Source organism: Eutrigla gurnardus (genome assembly GCF_963514095.1).
Source record: "Eutrigla gurnardus genome assembly, chromosome: 19".
Taxonomy (NCBI): Eukaryota; Metazoa; Chordata; class Actinopteri; order Perciformes; family Triglidae; genus Eutrigla; species Eutrigla gurnardus.
This window is the reverse complement of record NC_139930.1, coordinates 1055990-1073758: the sequence shown is the minus strand read 5'-3', so window position 1 is coordinate 1073758 and position 17769 is coordinate 1055990. Positions and strand designations below refer to the sequence as shown.

The following is a 17769-nucleotide window of genomic DNA, read 5'->3' as shown; positions in this document are numbered from 1 at the left end:
TGCCCGCAGAGAACCGGAGACCAGATCAAACGACCAGTTCTAAAAACCAGTGGCGCAAAAAGTGGGTATGCGCTATATGCGGTGCATAGGGGCGCCGCACCAGGGGGGCGCCAAAGTGATGTAAAAAAAATTAATAATAATAATTGCATTTTCTATATGTAGCCCCTGTTGTGCGCTTCTAAATCATTTCCGAATTTCGTTAATATCAAATAACATTTTAGAGGATTAACAGGCTAGAATCAGCGCCCTATCTCATAAGATTCCACCATAGAATGTTGACATAGAATAGGGAGCGAGGCGCCGTGAGCACTGAGCAGGTACCGAGGTACGAGTAGTGAGTTGTCTATGGAAAAAGATGGGTAAAGCAAAAAAGTTGTCGGGGGCTAAAAACAGAAAAAGAAAGAGGGGAAAAGGAGATGGTATGTCAAGAGATGTAACAGCAATTGAATAAGTGGATGGTGAAAGGCAACAGGTAAGTTTTAAAGTGTGACATGTCTGCTTGCTTGGAGGATCTGAAATAATGTTAGACTAGCTAGCGTTTGCTAACATAGGAATGTAACAGGCAAATGGGGGATTACGGCTAGTTTAATGCAACACAGATTGCTGAGCTGAAAACTGGAAAATACAAAGTAGCATTTACAATAAATGATGAGAATCTGGAAAGTATAACTAATGCAATGACTCTGGTTTACCATGGAATCATACATAAATTTGCTCCCGTTTACTTGGAGGCTTGTAAATTCATGTTAACAGACTACTCTTCCTTACTTACCTAGTGTTTGCTTACATTGAGTCTGGGAATGTAGCAGCTAAAGTGGGGTTTATGGCTAGCTTAATGCAAACTATGTCTGAACGGACCGCCTGGTTCTTGTAACTATGCCTGACCGGACCGCCTGGTTCTTGTAACTACACCTGACCGGACCACCCGGTTCTTAAAACTATGCCTGACCGGACCGCCTGGTTTTTGTAACTACACCCGACCGGGCCGCCCGGTTCTTAAAACTATGCCGACCGGACTGCCTGGTTCTTAAAACTACACCTGACCGGACCACCCAGTTCTTAAAACTACGCCTGACCGGTCCGCCCGGTTCTTAAAACTACGCCGACCGGACCGCCTGGTTCTTAAAACTACACCTGACCGGACCACCCGGTTCTTAAAACTACGCCTGGCCGGACCGCCTGGTTCTTGTAACTACACCTGACCTGACCACCCGGTTCTTAAAACTACGCTGACCGAACCGCCAGGTTCTTAAAACTACGCCCGACCGGACCACTTGGTTCGCGACACCGGCTCGGACGGAGACGGTGAGACAGGACCAGTATCTTACGGGAGGAGAGACAGTGAGACAGGACAGGTATCTTACGGGAGGGGAGACAGTAAGACAGGACTGGTATCTTACGAGAGGGGAGACAGTCAGACAGGACCGGTATCTTATGGGAGGGGAGACAGGTGTTACGGGTACAGCAACTTTCTGCACGAAAAAATTATCAGCAGTTGTTTTCATTTTTGACGCTCAAGTCATTCAGCCTGATTACTTTACAAACATTAAGTGAAGAGTATGCTGTGGGGGAAAAAACATTATGCTCCACACATAAACAGACCTGCTGAATGGAGGACCGGTGTGACCAAGGAACATATTTAGCCGCACTTCACTGATTTTTGGTCGCCCAGCACCCTACATGGTCACTCTGGAGCCCTGGCTTCCTCAGAAACGGGCCGTGTGGAACAATTATTGCACTGAGCATAATGCTGAGATAGGAATTTAACGAAGCTTCGAGGCAGAGTTTTTGCCTCAAGCATTTTTTTAATCGAGTTACTCGAGTAACTCCAGTAATCGTTTCAGCCCTATTTCTAACCCATATCTATAAAGCTGTTAACTGCTGATTATGCCATTTGAATCGGCTGACAAATTGAAGTGCTTGATGTAAACCAGTTCTGGTTTCTGAAATCAGCATCGGGAATTAGAGGAACCTAATTCCCCCAAGTAGATTTCTCCTGGAGAACGTTGATATCTCCATGTAAACGGGCGGCAGGAACTTTTAGGGCGGGACTAACTCAGTCCATGGGGACTTGGCTTGGGAACCTGAGGGTTGCCAGTGTAGGTCTGTGCACGTATTGAACTTGCACCTGGAGAGGTGCCACTTTGCCTCCTGGGCAGTGCGGCGTTTCCCTTGAGCAAGGCACTGAACCACCAGATTGCTCCCCAGGTGCTGTATAGTAGTAGCTACCCAAAGCTCCTAATGCTGGAATGGGTTACATACAGGCAGCAACCTCTGATTTTGGAAAGTGAAGCCAAGCTGAAGTTCCTTAAAGTTCCTGCCCTCTGTTGGCCATTAGGGGGCGACTCCTCTGGTTGCAAAAAGCAGTCTGATTGCATGAAAGTCTATGAGAAAATGACCTACTTCAGTCAACAGTAACAGCTGTGAACACTTTGGGCCCTAGTTTCGTACACCAGGCGCAGTTGGGGCTCAGCGCACTTGCGCCGCGCTGACGGGGTGTGTCCGCCTGGACTTTGCAAGTTTCGTGCACGGCGCAGTCTGGCGCAGGCGTGAGAAGGCGTGAGTGGGATTAACACAGCCGATTCAGATCTTCACCAATCAAATGAGCTCCTCTCCTCACCTTTAATGTGCCGAGGCGAGGTGCAGTGCAAGTTTAGTCACTTGACAACCCAATGACAGAAGCAGCGCCGGCGCTCCCACCACGCGCATCACACGCTGTGCATAGGGCACCAAGTGCTGAGGGGGCACCAAAGATATTATGAAAAATCATCGTAGTCAAAATAATTATAATGCCGATATTATATCACTATAGAAATTGTAGGCACATTTTATGTCTATCACAAATGTCTACCGCATGTCTATCACAAAACGGGGTCAGGGCGCACAGCATCAAACATAATGGTGGCGAGAACCCGGTGCCTGCACGAGCCGCCGGGCCATTCATCATCATCATCACCGTCTTCATCATCTGCGCTCCACAACTGCACTGGATTCCCTGTCCAACACCAGAACGGCGGGACACCGGGACCTCTCGCACTGCTCAGACCAGCTGCAGCCCCAACTCCGGGTCCAGCTCGCGGCAAAGTTGCGCGTTTCTCCACGGACACGGACAACAGGCTGCTGAGGCGCGAGACCAGGCGCGAGACCAGGCACAAGCTGCGCACAAGCAGAACACAATCTGACTGTGCGCAAGGCTGCGCTGGTCGAAACTTGCATTGCGCCGGCTCCGCCACCCTGCGCCACGAAACTAGGGCCCTTTACCTTTTTAACGTGTTTGGAGGACATTACCTCTGTTAAGTACATTGTGTATGGATATTAAATCTGTTACATTGATTTAAGGTTCATATTTTCATTCAAACATATTGATTTAGTTAGGATCAAAAACAGGAGAATATGATCATTTTAAACTTTACCTCTAATGACATTGTTCTGACACATTCTCTCACAGGTGCGACCTGCATCCTGAAGAAGAAGTTCTCAGCCTCCCAGTTCTGGAATGACTGTAGAATACATGACGTCACTGTTTTCCAGTATATTGGTGAACTCTGCAGATACCTCTGCAACCAGCCGAAGGTAATCTGCTGTTTGGCTTTCAACTTTCAGTGTTAATACAATCTGGCAAGAATAATATAATGCATGTCTTTGCATGGGAATACTGACAGCACTAAAGCACTTTATTTCTGGTTCATTTTGATTTAAAACTATTAAACGAAAATACACACTGTGGAAAAGGTAACAAATAAAGCCACTTTAGTAGTTTGCCACTGGCCTTGTTAGCAATTCCCTCCTTTCTGTGTGATTGTTGAAGTGAATTTGAAGTAACGTTTCTGAAAGAAGTGCGTTGTCTTGATTCTGACACACAATCCACAGAAAATTGATTTTCGAATGACTTTCTACCCTATACTTTCTATTTACCACTTGCAGTTAATATAATTATAATATAATAATATACATTTGACTTGCCGTCACATTTAACAACAGGCCCATATTTTCAGCAAACATTGCCACATAATGATGAATGATTAACTGAGTTAGTGTAAAGCAATGGAGCGGAAAAAACATCTTCAAGTAACATTGTGCACAACTGTAGCAGAAAGACAAGCAGGGCCTTTGTTGTCATGTTTGTTGACCTCTCATGGTGGACATGCAGACATGCATGCACACAGTGTGAGGGCGACGCTCGTACCCTCTTGAGGCTGGACTCAAAGTCCTCTTTGTCCACTCGCCCTCTATTATTTGGCTGCGTGGGTGTGAGGCTGGCTGCGACTGTCCTCTACACTGATTGGCACAAGATGTGGGACACTTACAGCACATGAGCACCTTTTCACTACGTCATAATTTGGTGGGAGCGTACATGACCCTTACAAGAAATTGCCAAATTGCTGTTTAACTAATTATGAATTGGCTTTAAATGAGGTTTAATCCACTTTTATTTTCTATTTATTGTTAAAGTCAATTTGAGGCTCTCATTTGGGACTTTTTTTATTTTTGACGCTCTGAGACAGCTTGCAGGCTTTAAAGAGATGGCGCTGTTGAGAAAAATATGGACTAAAAGGCGGTTTTCTAATCTCCGCATGACACGGTGTGCTTGAGGCTGATCATGGTCAGTGCCAAACTGACGGCCAAAGAGGAAACTAACGAGAAACCCCCCAAATGACTGAATCGTTCATTTAACCCACAGCACCTAGCTGGAAAGTGATCAAGATTTGATTTCTTTTGTTTTTATAAATTTGATGATGGTTATTGTTTCTTTGAGGATGTAAAATGTATGTCTTAAACAAGCTTTTGTTTGTTTTTCTGACCCACCTCTTACAGTGTGTTCATGGTTGTTTATCGTGAATAAAATCGTCATGGACCATCAGTTTTAGAGTTGGCCATTGCTTCAGCTGGGGATGCTACAGTCAGTACACCTTAAGTGTTCCTGAGCAGCCACAGTTGTTGCTAACTTCAGCCACGTTCCTGCAATGGGGTCGGTGCAGTTGTATCAGAGTCATTTTGTGAGGCTGCAAGTTTATTGATTGTCCCATCTTTGTTTTTTTTCTCATTTAACAATAGGAGATCAGGGCTCTCAAGTTTTTAACTTAGTTCAGCGTGAGATTTTGACTGAAGGTACGTGTCCACAGGCAGCATTATTTCCACGCTTCCCATTCATTGTCTATGGAAGAAGCCGTGCAATGCCTTCGCGTCGGGGCGAGTTTCGAGACGGGGCACCACCTCCCGCAAGCTCTCGAAAATCTTTTAAACTTACTGTTGTCGATCTAAAATAAAGACAGATTCGGCAACTGCATAGCTTATTTCTCGTTTAAGATGTTTTCAGAAACACATTTGGTTAAATATTTTCGTAAAATAAGAGAACGTTTTTTTAAATTGGTGATTTGTCTGCGTGAGAAATACTAGATGTGGCGTGTGAGCGTGTGAACAGGTTGAAATGCGTGAGACCTGAGAGCCCTGGGAGATATCATTGTCTCGAAGCCATCAATTAATACGACGTCAGTTCCACATGAAGTGTGCCTTGTTTTGTTGTACCCACAGAAATAGAATAGCAGTTAGACAGAAATTGAACTGTTTCTGTGGTCGTTCAACTAGTTATTACAAAATAACATTTTGGTTGTTTTTAGCAGCTCCGTAGATGCATGTCTGACTAGTTAGCTAGTTAGTTAGCTAGCTTGGTAGTTAGATAGGTAGTTTTGCCTTATCTGGAGCAGCAAGAAGGGGGGAGGAGGGGGCATTAGACCGAGTACTGTTCACCAGCCTGCTGCTCGACTCATTTTCTGTAACAAGTGTAGAATTAAAGAATGGCAGAATTAACAATTTCACACCAGAATCAAGATGGATCCAGATCCAGCAAGGATGCTGCTCTGGGTGCTGCTCTGCTGCTTGTATTCATCAGAATCATTGCAAATTTGTTCTGTAATATTCAACCAAATGACTACAAAGAGGAGGTCTATAGGGGCCTTAAGCAAGTTCACTCAACCAACTGCATTTATCAAATAAATGTATTAATAAATATCACATAAAAGCTCGGCAGCTAACAATGAAACACATGGAATCATAAGTAATAACTTATTTTCCATATAGTTCTATGAGTTTACCTTTAGGGCATGTAGCAGACGCTTTTATTCAAAGCGACTTACAATAAGCACATTTGTTGGAAGACAGTGCAACAGTATGTCTCTATCAGTACAGTAAGGAGTAAGTGTGTTCACTTCCTATTCATGGTATTTCTTTGTTGAAAGAGTGTTGCCTTATGTCATTCAGAGTTAAGTTGTCACCAGTCGGATGCATTTTGCTGATATCATTGCATCTTTCTCCCTCCGTTAGACCGCGGGGGATAAGGTTCACAAGGTGCGGATGGGAGTCGGGAACGGGCTGCGGCAGGATGTCTGGCGGGAGTTCCAGAGTCGCTTTGGGAACATTAAAATGTGCGAGGTGTACGGCTCCACTGAGGGAAACCTGTGTTTCATGAACCACATCGGCAAGATTGGAACTGTGGGCCGCTCCAACTTCTTCTACAGGGTGAGTACTTGGTGACCTTAAAGAATAACTTCACCAACAAAATGCTTTCACTCTCACTATCCCCCTGTGTTTCCTTGAATTCTTGAACAGAACTTGGTATTTCTTTCCTGCCTCCATGGTAAATGAAGAATCAGAAAACTGACAGGTCTTGGGCTGCAGGGTGGTATAGTGGGTAGCACTTTCGCCTCATAGCAAGAGGGTCCCGGGTTCGATTCCTGGGTTTGATTCCCAGTTCGGGTTCCTTCTGTGCAGAGTTTGCATGGTCTCCCCGTGTAAGCGTGGGTTCTCTCCGGGTTCGACGGCTTCCTCCCACAGTCCAAAGACATTTAGGATGGGGATAGGGTCATTGATGACTCTAAAATGAAGGTTTGAATATGACTGTGAATGGATGTCACAGTGTCTCTAACTAAAGTAAGTAAATAAGTAAAATGTATTTACATAGTGCTTTTCATAGATACAATCACAAAGTGCTTCACAGTAAAAGAAGTGCAGGTAGGACCAACAGCATGGCCCTAGAACCGTCTGCAGGCCAAAGCTGCTTTCTTTCGCTCTAGGCTGTGTGGATCTATCCAGTGGACGGTCACGCAGTCCAATAACCGATAACGGCAACATATTTTTAACCACATACCTGCCTATCACACGTTGACTTCAGCCTGTGTCATAGGTGTGTGTGTGTGTGTGTGGCGTGCAAGTCCTGGCTTGTGTGTAAAAACACTGGCTCCGATTGGCTACAATGAAACATGACTCTGGCTTAGCCAATCATAATTGCTTATCTCGTTGTTAACCCACCCGGTCTCCTCACTAGCAGTTTCTGTGTGGAGCCAGGGTGCGTTCAGATTACGCAGTTTATTCAATCAATTCATAGTAATGCACTGCATTTAATGTTCAGTAACGATAACAGTGTTGTAATGATGGAAACAGTAATTAGTTAGAATAACCCTGTTACTGAAAAAATAAAAGCGCTGTTTGGAATAACGCCGATTAAAAGAACGGCGTTATTCCAAACACTGGTGATTAAATATGGGCATCAAATGACAGAGATTTGTCAAATGTCACCCCTAGGTTTCTCAGGCTTGGGCGGACAGCGAGTGACAGGGGCCCTTTGCTTTGCCTAATCATAGGTAGACGACTGTGAGGAGCGATCATTAGCACCTCTAATTGTCTTGTCTGTATTTAACTGTAGAAAGTTTCTGCCAGCGTCAATGCAGTCAAGGAGTCTTGAAAGACTGGCCGTCTCATTTTGTTAAAAAGTGAAATAAAGTTGTATATCATCTGCATAAAAGGGACATTTGATGTTAAATCTGTATACGATCTGACACAGAGGAAGTATATATAGGGTGACGAGTATGGGGCCTAACACTGAACCCTGCGGAACACCACTTCACAGATGTGAGGACGTTGAGAGAACGTCACCAGATGAAACTGCAAAACTCCTATCAGTAACATATGATGTAAACCAGTTTAGGGCAATACCTGAAATGCCCACCCAATCATGTAATATCTTGATCAGTAGACGGTGATCAACAGTATCAAAGACAGAGCTAAGGTCAAGGAGCACAAGTGATGGGCAGGATCCAGCGTCAGAGGCCATCTGAATATCAATATGCACCCTTAACAGTGCTGTCTCTGTTGAGTGCCTTTTCCTAAAACCAGACTGAAATTTGTCATAATGATCCAAATTCTCAAGAACAGCTGTGAGTTGGTTAGCCACAGCATTTTCTAATATTTTTAATAAAAACATCAATTTGGATATGGACCAGTAATTCTTAAAACTGATGGGTCAACATTAGGCTTCTTTACTATAGGTTGTATGATTGCATGCCTAGGCCTAGATGGAGGAAGGCTGTCAGTGTAAGTGTGGTCCAAATTTAATATTATACCTAATAGTATTTACTCTTTCAAAAATGTCATGTTGGGAAGATGTTGGTATACCAGTAGCAGGAGATGACACAATATTAATGGTGTTGAATAAAACCTTAGGATTTCTCTTAGAGGAGGAGATTAAGTAAGCAAAGTAAGTAGTCCTGGTTTCCTTGACTAGGTTATTATGCATGAGTTCCGTAAGAAACAGGCGGTGTACTTCAAGCCCAGTGGATTCAGTCTTGCAGCACTTCCTTCTTAGACAACGAACGGCGTCTTCCAAGGAGAAGAGATCTCAGATCTTAACTTTAAGGGAGCCACTTCATCCAGCACAACAGAACAGCAGTCATTGAATGACTGTATTAAGAGTTCAACATCATTACCCTTAGAATTACAATTGGAGATTTACAAATTAGGGTCCATATGGAGAATGCTAGCCATGTAAGGTAAATTCAACTTTGCTGCTCAGCTTGATGAAGGCTACAGGATAGGGATTCATAACCATAACTAGGAAGTTGATAAAAACAGGCACATCCTGTCTAAAATAATAGACTATATCTGTTCTGTATAAGAACTGTATAAGTTCTGTGGTGCATTTGAGTTGCCCAGTTGGCCATGATGAAAGTGAAAGCTCTGTAAATCCTGGTGTTTTTCGAGGACTGGTGGATTTTGGATTCAGTTCTACAGGAGCATTGGTGGACTGCTTCTGTGTTTAAGGGGACATCTTGACTGCATGCTCACCGTTTTGAGAGAGCGCATCATTGAAGAGATCAGCAGTGCAGAGAGTAGTGTTGTTTTTGGCGGCCTGTTTTACTTTCAGTTTTAGTCTAGTCTTTGTCTCAAGCTATCATTTTAGTTTTTATCAGTTTTAGTCATGTTCATCCTATATTTAGTCTAGTCAAGTTTCAGTCGACTAAAAGTCTGAGCATTTGAGTCTTATTTTAGTCAGAATTGTCAATGACTATTTTAGTCTAGTTTTAGTCGACGAAAACTGATGACACTTTAGTCTAGTTTTAGTCGACAAAAACTGATGACATTCTAGTCTAGTTTTAGTCAAAGATTGTATTCCCATTTCACAATTTAAACAAGGTTATCTTGTTATTATATTATTATTACCTTATACATCCATTCCAGACACAGAAGACGCTCTGATTTGAATTTACAACATATTATTTTACTAACCAAAAATGTTATCGTCACATGACCAGCATTTTCGCATCTCGTCTTGTTTTCCGATAAAGGTTCGTTGACGACGATATTTAGTCATAATTTTCATTAACGTAAGCAACACTACCCAGATACACATTTAATACAGTATAACTGTCAAAAAATAATGCCAATAAATATTACTAATATTTATTGGCATTATTTTATACTTTTTGTTTTTATACTTATTTGACTCTCTTTCTTCTCTTTCTATTATAACTGCAGCTGTATAACTTCCCGAGGGATTACTTAAGTATTCTGATTCTGATTTCCACAGATATTTATGAACAAATATAAATAAATGCGAATGAGGTCACAAACTACAAATAGCCTACAGATCGCGTCTAACAGGATGTAACTTTTTCTATGACTTCCTGTCAAATCTTCGAAGGCCCATGGAAACTGTCCGACTGGAGCGCAGCGTTTAGGCTCTGCCTCCTGCTGCTCTCGTCTGCTTTCCAGGCGAGGAGCAGTTCATCTCGAACGAGCAGACTGATAATAACGTGACTTAACGAGACGAAATACCGTTACAACATTTCGTCTCGCCTCGTTTTGGTCAACGAAAATGAAGACACATTTTAGCATAGTTTTTATTTTGTAAACCACATTTAGTCTCGTTTTTATTCGTCTACAATATTGCATTATATATTTAATTATCGTTATCGTCACATGACCAGCATTTTCGTTGCGTCTCGTCTCGTTTTCCTCACGTGAAAGGTTCGTTGACGACGATATTTCGTCATCATTTTCGTTAACGAAAGCAACACTAGCAGAGAGGCTTTTTGAGTGTATACCTCTCCACAGCTGATTCCATCGAAACAGCGCTTGTGGATAGGCTGAACTTGATTCTTCCTAATGACCAGAGGAGCAAGCTCATTTCCCAGGTGTATGATGGTGCAGGTGTCATGAGAGGAGCCACAGGTGGTGTTCAGAATAAGGTGCAAGCTCTGTATGTGTGTATACCGTAAGTCCTCTAATATAGGCCTGTATTCTATTACTGGCCGGTCACTAACATTGGCCAGTCCTGCTGTCGCCGGAGGTAAATAAAGACCGGTCTCTAATGGAGGCCGGGGCTATTATTAGAACCAAAGTTTTTCTGGGCAGGCCTCAACATTATGCTTGTGATAGTAACATGCAAGTACCACAGGGGCGCAATATTTGCTAACGAATCCAAGCCATAGCTAAAGCAGTGCTCTCAAGTTTTTAACTTAGTTCAGCGTGAAATTTCGGCTGAAGGTACGTGTCCACAGGCAGCGTTATTTCAACACTTCCCATCCATTGTCTATGTAAGAAGCCGTGCAATGCCTTCGCGTTGCGGCGAGTTTCAAGAGACGGGCACCGCCGCCTCCCGCAAGCTCTCGAAAATCTTTTAAACTGACCGTTATCGATCTAAAATAAAGACAGATTCAGCAACTGCATAGCTTATTTCTCGTATAAAATGTTTTCAGAAATACATTTCGGTGAACTATTGTCGTAAAATAATAAGAGAGTTTCCAAACGAGCCGCCATGTTGGTCGGTTTGATATCCAGGAGCAGACAGCCCACCAGTGAAAGCCTTCGTCCAATCTGGAGCAGCCATGAAGTGTGCGTGTGATTGTATGAAGGAGAGCGCCTGTCAATCATCCTCCTAGTGGCAGCCCACCAAGCGTGCAATACTGGCAAGCGGTAAACGTTGTTTACGGTAATATGGCAGCTGCGGAGCACCTAGTATTTTATAGGTTCAAATAGACACAAAATCTCGTTTTTATTCATTCTACTGGTAGTCTGTTTGGCTCAAATAGAAATAGAGGCCTGTCTCTAATTCTGGCCTCCTTCCAATAAAGGCCTGGGCCGCGATGCACTTGAGTAAATAAAGGCCCGGGCCTATATTAGAGGATTTACTTTATATCACATCGGGGCAGGTGAAGCTACAATATGATGCTTCATCATCAGACCAGTTAGCGGTCTGCATAGGTCAGGACCCCAGAGGACCAGAAAGCACAGCCAGACTCCCGGGAGTAATCCTTGGAGGAATCCAGTTAGTAACAGTAGAGATGCAGATTTGAATCAATTGCATCAATAGTCAGCCACTTTAAAAAATACCAGCAGTAAGAGTCAAACAAGAAGACGGTGTCAGTGCAGTCAGGACCAGGTTCCACCACGGTCCAGGGAGACCTGCTAGACGAGAAATCACAAGGTCTTAAGATCTTTATGTTTATTGGTATGAATATTATAAATATTATATAGGCTTATTTATGTCCATATAATACTCAAAGAACTCTGGTGCAAATTTACATGCTGTGTAGTGAGGTGAGCCCCCAGAATTTGCACCCAAAATGCATTCATTTATGTAAGCCAAAGAAACCTCAATAAATGAGTCAAGAGGCAGATTTTTTTTTTATAATAATAATTATATGATCCAAAAGCACCAAGATGCACAGGACTATTCTTTTAGTATTACTCATTTATCCTGTCCTGTCATTTTTCCTTGTCTTTTAATTTTCTCTTAAAGGTTTTATTATTCATATTATATATTATTTATTTTTGTTTTGCTTTCAGTAATTCATATTAACATTCATTTGTGTTGTTTTAGGAGGTTTTTATGTATGTATCGGTGTAGCATGTGTGTATGTGTGTGTGTGTGTGTGTGTGTGTTACATGAATGAGGGTGCGGGGAGTGGGGATGTTAAAAGGGTTTGTTTTATTTTAATGTAAAGCACTTTGGGCTGCATTTTTATATGTATGAAAGGTGCTATATAAATGACTTGACTTGAAGATGACTTAAAGTTATCACATGACCTCCACAATTATGACAAATTACTAGAGGTCCCAGTAATACTAGTCCCGTGGCAATAAGGTTTTTATTATTCTAAAAATAGTATCACATTTAATTTCCGTTTAAGTGGTGCTTACAAGTGACATTACTCTCAGAGAATCGTTGATCAGCACATCTTGTGGCAGAGGCACTCTGTAAGACTTGAATCAGACCACAAAATTTGTGCACTTGGTTAACTGTAGTAAGTGAAGGGGGAGGGATAAACGGCTTAGAGGAGATCTGTAATCTATTATTGTCCTCCTTCAGAGGGGTCTTCAAGGGGTCATTCAGTTGACTGTGCAGTTACTCAACTGGTGTAACACTATCATGGACACCTGTGATAGTCCAATATAACAAATATAGTCCAAAAATTAAACTTTAAAATTCACACATTCAGACACCAAGACCTTTAGAAACACCATAAAAAATCTGTGCTGCTATTTGATATAAAACAAGTTTCACTTTTTCAAGATGATTCCTACAACAGTTCTGGAAACAGCTCAGAAAACCCTTATAGTCGATATATAATATACAAAGCCATCCATCCTCGGAATGCCCAAGATATGTAGTTTGTGGTTGTAGAGTGTCATTCTGCTTTGATAATCCGAGAGGTCACAACAGATCATTTTACAGTGACGGCAAGTTGCAAAAATTGAAAATTACCATGGGGGACTAACATCATTAAACATTACGCTGAATCAAGAGTCTCTGCTTTGCAGTCAGACCCAATGTATGTAATTTCAAGACTCTTAAGGCTATGCAGTATGCAGAGACAATTTATAAAATAGGCGTAAATAACACGTTTACACTGCATGCAAAAAGCTGGATGAGATGAACGTAAGCGAAACGAAAAACCCTATTGTCATTCACATATCTCGAGATGGGGGGTCAAGTGAATGTGAATATGGCCATGTCAACAGCTACACTGTCTTTGAAAAGCTTTTCAAAGACAGTGTAGTCAGCCGGGTATGCAAGAGATCCAGAAAACTATATATGACATTGGATCTTTCATTATTCAGATTTCATGAACCTTCATGTATATTTTGGTGATCAATGTAACAGTATTATGCAATGCAGTAGATGCAATATAATGCAAATTAATGTAATGTAATTCTAATTACAATAGGTTGAAGTCAGGCATTTCTGATATCTTGTGGTTGACAAAATTCGAGCAACATCTTCTCATATATCGATGTATCAGGGGCCTTGCATTATTATGCTGCAGAACATCAAAGAGGTAAAGATTGTCAGCCTGCATCTTGAGTTCTTGTGATTCAGCTGGAAGTGTGTTGGGACAGTGCAGGAGGATGACCAGCTTTGCTGTGGTTGTGCTGGGTATTAGCCTCCCTAATGCCCGTTTGTGGAGCTGTATATCAGTTACAAAAGAGTAGTTACTTATGTATTAAGCTTCATTCTCTGACCTCAGTTATTCTTAGAAATGGCTCAGCCCTTTTCCTGCTTGCCCACAAAAGTTATACAACATATGTCATAATATTAACAGAAATAGTGATATTAGCAATAGTAGTAATATTAACAGTAGTAGTAATATTAGCAGTAGTAGTAATATCAACAGTAGTAGTAATATTGGCGGTAGTAGTAATATCAACATCCATCCATCCATCCATCCATCCATTGTCTACCGTTTATCCTGTATTCAGGGTCACGGGGGGGCTGGAGCCAATCCCAGCTATCATTGGGCGAAGGCAGGGTACACCCTGGACAGGACGCCAGTAATATCAACAGTAGTGGCAATATCAGCAATAGTAGTAATAGTTACAGAAGTAGTAATGTCAACAGTAGTAGTAATATTAGCAGTAGTAGTAATATTAACAGAAGTAGTAATAGTAACAGTTGTAGTTATATTAACAGTAATAAAAAGCAGTAGTAGTAATATAGGCAGTAGTAGTAATATTAACAGAAGTAGTAATAGTAACAGTAATAGTTATATTACCAGTAGTAGAAAATACAAAGTACAAAATTAGAAGAACATCTTCTCATAAATCGATGTATCAGGGGCCTTGCATTATTATGCTGCAGAACATCAAAGAGGTAAAGATTGTCAGCCTGCATCTTGAGTTCCTGTGATTCAGCTGGAAGTGTGTTAGGACAGTGCAGGAGGATGACCAGTGGCTTTGCTGTAGCTGTGCTGGGTATTAGCCTCACTAATGCCCGGTTGTGGAGCTGTTCATCAGTTACAAAAGAGTGGTTACTTATGTATTAAGCTCCATTCGCTGACCTCAGTTATTCTTAGAAATGGCTCAGCGCTTTTCCTGCTTGCCCACAAAAGTTTAAAAAGCATAAGTCATAATATTAACAGAATTGGTAGCAGTAGAAGTAATATTAACAGTAGTAGTAATATTAACAGTAGTAATATTAGCAATAGTAGTAATATTAACAGTATTAGTAATATTAGCAGTAGTCGTAATGTTAACAGTAGTAGTAATATTAGCAATAGTAGTAATATTAACAGTAGTATTAATATTAGCAGTAGTAGTAGTATCAATAGTGGTAGTAATATAAGCAAAATTAGCAATATTAATACAAGTAGTAATAGTAACAGTAGTAGAAATATATGAGCAGTAGTAGAAATATCAACGGCACTAATATTAGCAGTAGTAGTAATATTAACAGTAGAGGTAATAGTAACAGTAGTAGTAGTAATATAAGCAGTAGTAGTAATATTAGCAGTAGTATTAATATCAGTAGTAGTAGTAATATTAGCAATAGTAGTAATATTATCAGTAGTAGTAATATTAAAGGAGAAATCCGGTCATTTTTGACCCCATTTCCGTTGTCCTCAGGGTCATCCTGACTTATTAGAAGCAAAAAACCCGACAAAAATTGACGTTGCCTAGCCCGAGATCTGTACCTGCCTGGCAGCCTTCCAGATTCGCTCCAATGCTAACCCATTGGGGCACGTTTTATCTGCTTTCCTGGGCCCCAGAAAACAATTCCAAGACCTATGCAACACAGGTTGGGTCCGTACGAGACACCACGGCGCTCGTTTAGCTCAAATAGTGTTGCAAAACGACATAAATATGTGTGTTTTTGCATGGAGTTACTCACCTCAAATCAACCCGTAGACATTAGCAGTAGGTAGCCGAGCGCCTGTCGTCCCTCCCAGTCACCGCAGAAACGAAAACGTTTTCCACGTAGTTTTGATTTTGTATCCATAAAGAAACGACCGAGCTGAGCAGTCGTCATGTCCGTAATCCATGAAGCTGTTACGTCCATATGTATGACTATGTTACACATAGCAACGATAGCTTCAGCTAGTAACGTGCCGGGCACTCGTCCGTCCCAGTCACCGCAGAAACGAAAACGTTTTCCTCGTAGTTTTGATTTTGTATCCATAAAGAAACGACCGAGCAGTGCAGTCGTCCTGTCCGTAATAAATCCATGAAGCTGTTATGTCCATATGTATGACTATGTTACAACATAGCAACGATAGCTTCAGCTAGTAACGTGCCGGGCACTCGTCCGTCCCACTCACCACAGAAAAGAAAAAGTTTTCCTTGTAGATTTTGTATCCATAAAGAAACGACCGAGCTGCGCAGTCGTCATGTCCGTAATAAATCCATGAAGCTGTTATGTCCATATGTATGACTATGTTACAACATAGCAACGACTGCTTACAGCTAAACAGTAGCTGAGAGCCAAAAGTCTCCCGTCTCCCGACGTCCTCACTCTGGAGCTGTTTTCAAGCCAATACAGTGACAAACTTCTTTCCATCGAGCAGTGCCGTCATGTCCATAAGACAGTGTAACTAGCGCTAGCCTACATAGTAAGATTGCTTAGCCTGTGTGACAGTTGAAGCTGCTACAAAGACAACAAACCTCGCGCAGTCTCAGTAGGCTAGTTGGGTTGACAGCACGAGTGGGAGTCGCGTGTCGCGTGTGCAGACTGCAGTCTCTCATCAACAGAGTGAGATCAAAGTGACCCTCGCGCGACTGTCCAAGATTTTTCACTGTACTGGCTTGAAAACAGCTCCAGAGTGAGGACGGCAGACGGGAACTTGCGCGAAACTTGCATTGTTTTGGCTCCCGGCTACTGTTTAGCTGTAAGCAGTCGTTGCTATGTTGTAACATAGTCATACATATGGACATAAAAGCTTCATGGATTTATTACGGACATGACGACTGCACAGCTCGGTCGTTTCTTTATGGATACAAAATCTACGAGGAAAACGTTTTCGTTTCTGCTGTGACTGGGATGGACGAGCGCCCGGAACGTTACTAGCTAAGGTATCGTTGCTATGTTGTAACATAGTCATACATATGGACATAACGGCTTCGTGGATTTATTACGGACATGAGGACTGCACTGCTCGATCATTTCTTTATGGATACAAAATCAAAACTACGAGGAAAACGTTTTCGTTTCTGCGGTGACTGGGATGGACGAGCGCCCGGAACTTTACTAGCTGTAAGCTATCGTTGCTATGTTGTAACATAGTCATACATATGGACATAACAGCTTCCTGGATTCATTACGGACAGGACGACTGCACTGCTCGGTCGTTTCTTTATGGATACAAAATCAAAACTACGAGGAAAACGTTTTCGTTTCTGCGGTGACTGGGAGGGACGAGTGCCCGGCACGTTACTAGCTGAAGCTATCGTTGCTATGTGTATGTGTGTCGTTTTGCCACACTATTTGAGCTAAACGAGCGCCGTGGTGTCTCGTACGGACCCAACCTGTGTTGCATAGGTCTTGGAATTGTTTTCTGGGGCCCAGGAAAGCAGATAAAACATGCCCCAATGGGTTAGCATTGGAGCGAGTCTGGAAGGCTGCCAGGCAGGTACAGATCTCGGGCTAGGCAACATCAATTTTTGTCGGGTTTTTTGCTTCTAATAAGTCGGGATGACCCTGAGGACAACGGAAATGGGGTAAAAAATGACCGGATTTCTCCTTTAACAGAAGTAGGAATAGAACCAGTAGTAGTTGCACTGTAAAAACGGCAACGAGTAATTGTTGATCTAATGAAAGTTTTCAAAGTAAACAGATTCAGAAAAAAAGCTTTCCATCTGAAACCTACAAACACTTGTCTGCCCAACAAATTTCTCCCATTATTGTCCTAACTAGTATTTTCTATAGAGAGCAGCAAAGATTTTTAAGTTTTGAGCAGACTTTCTGAGTTAAGTGGGGAACCCATGGGAAACCCCATAGATACCTGATGTGCGCATGCGCACACATGTCTGAACACGTCCCGGAGCCGACCTGCCATCTGCGTGGGATAAGCAGCAAGAGTGGACGACAGCTCATGCGGGTAAAGTTAAGCTAATTAACGTAAATGTGTCGTCGGGGGTGAGGCGTTCGTTTTATATGTTTTAATATTATCCTTGTCTAGAGACAAATGTTGACCCATGTAAGCTAACGGTACGCGGGCTTTC

The 17769-nt window shown here is 42.2% G+C and overlaps 1 protein-coding gene across 1 annotated transcript in view; it reads left to right on the top strand.

Annotated features, from left to right (window-relative positions):
• slc27a6 (solute carrier family 27 member 6) overlaps window positions 1-17769 on the top strand; it is a 64505-nt gene that overhangs the window by 20657 nt on the left and 26079 nt on the right. The window contains exons 4-5 of the mRNA XM_084034436.1: window positions 3449-3573; window positions 6322-6516. Coding sequence (XP_083890562.1) covers window positions 3449-3573; window positions 6322-6516 — 320 coding nt within the window. The remainder of the gene's footprint in view (window positions 1-3448; window positions 3574-6321; window positions 6517-17769) is intronic.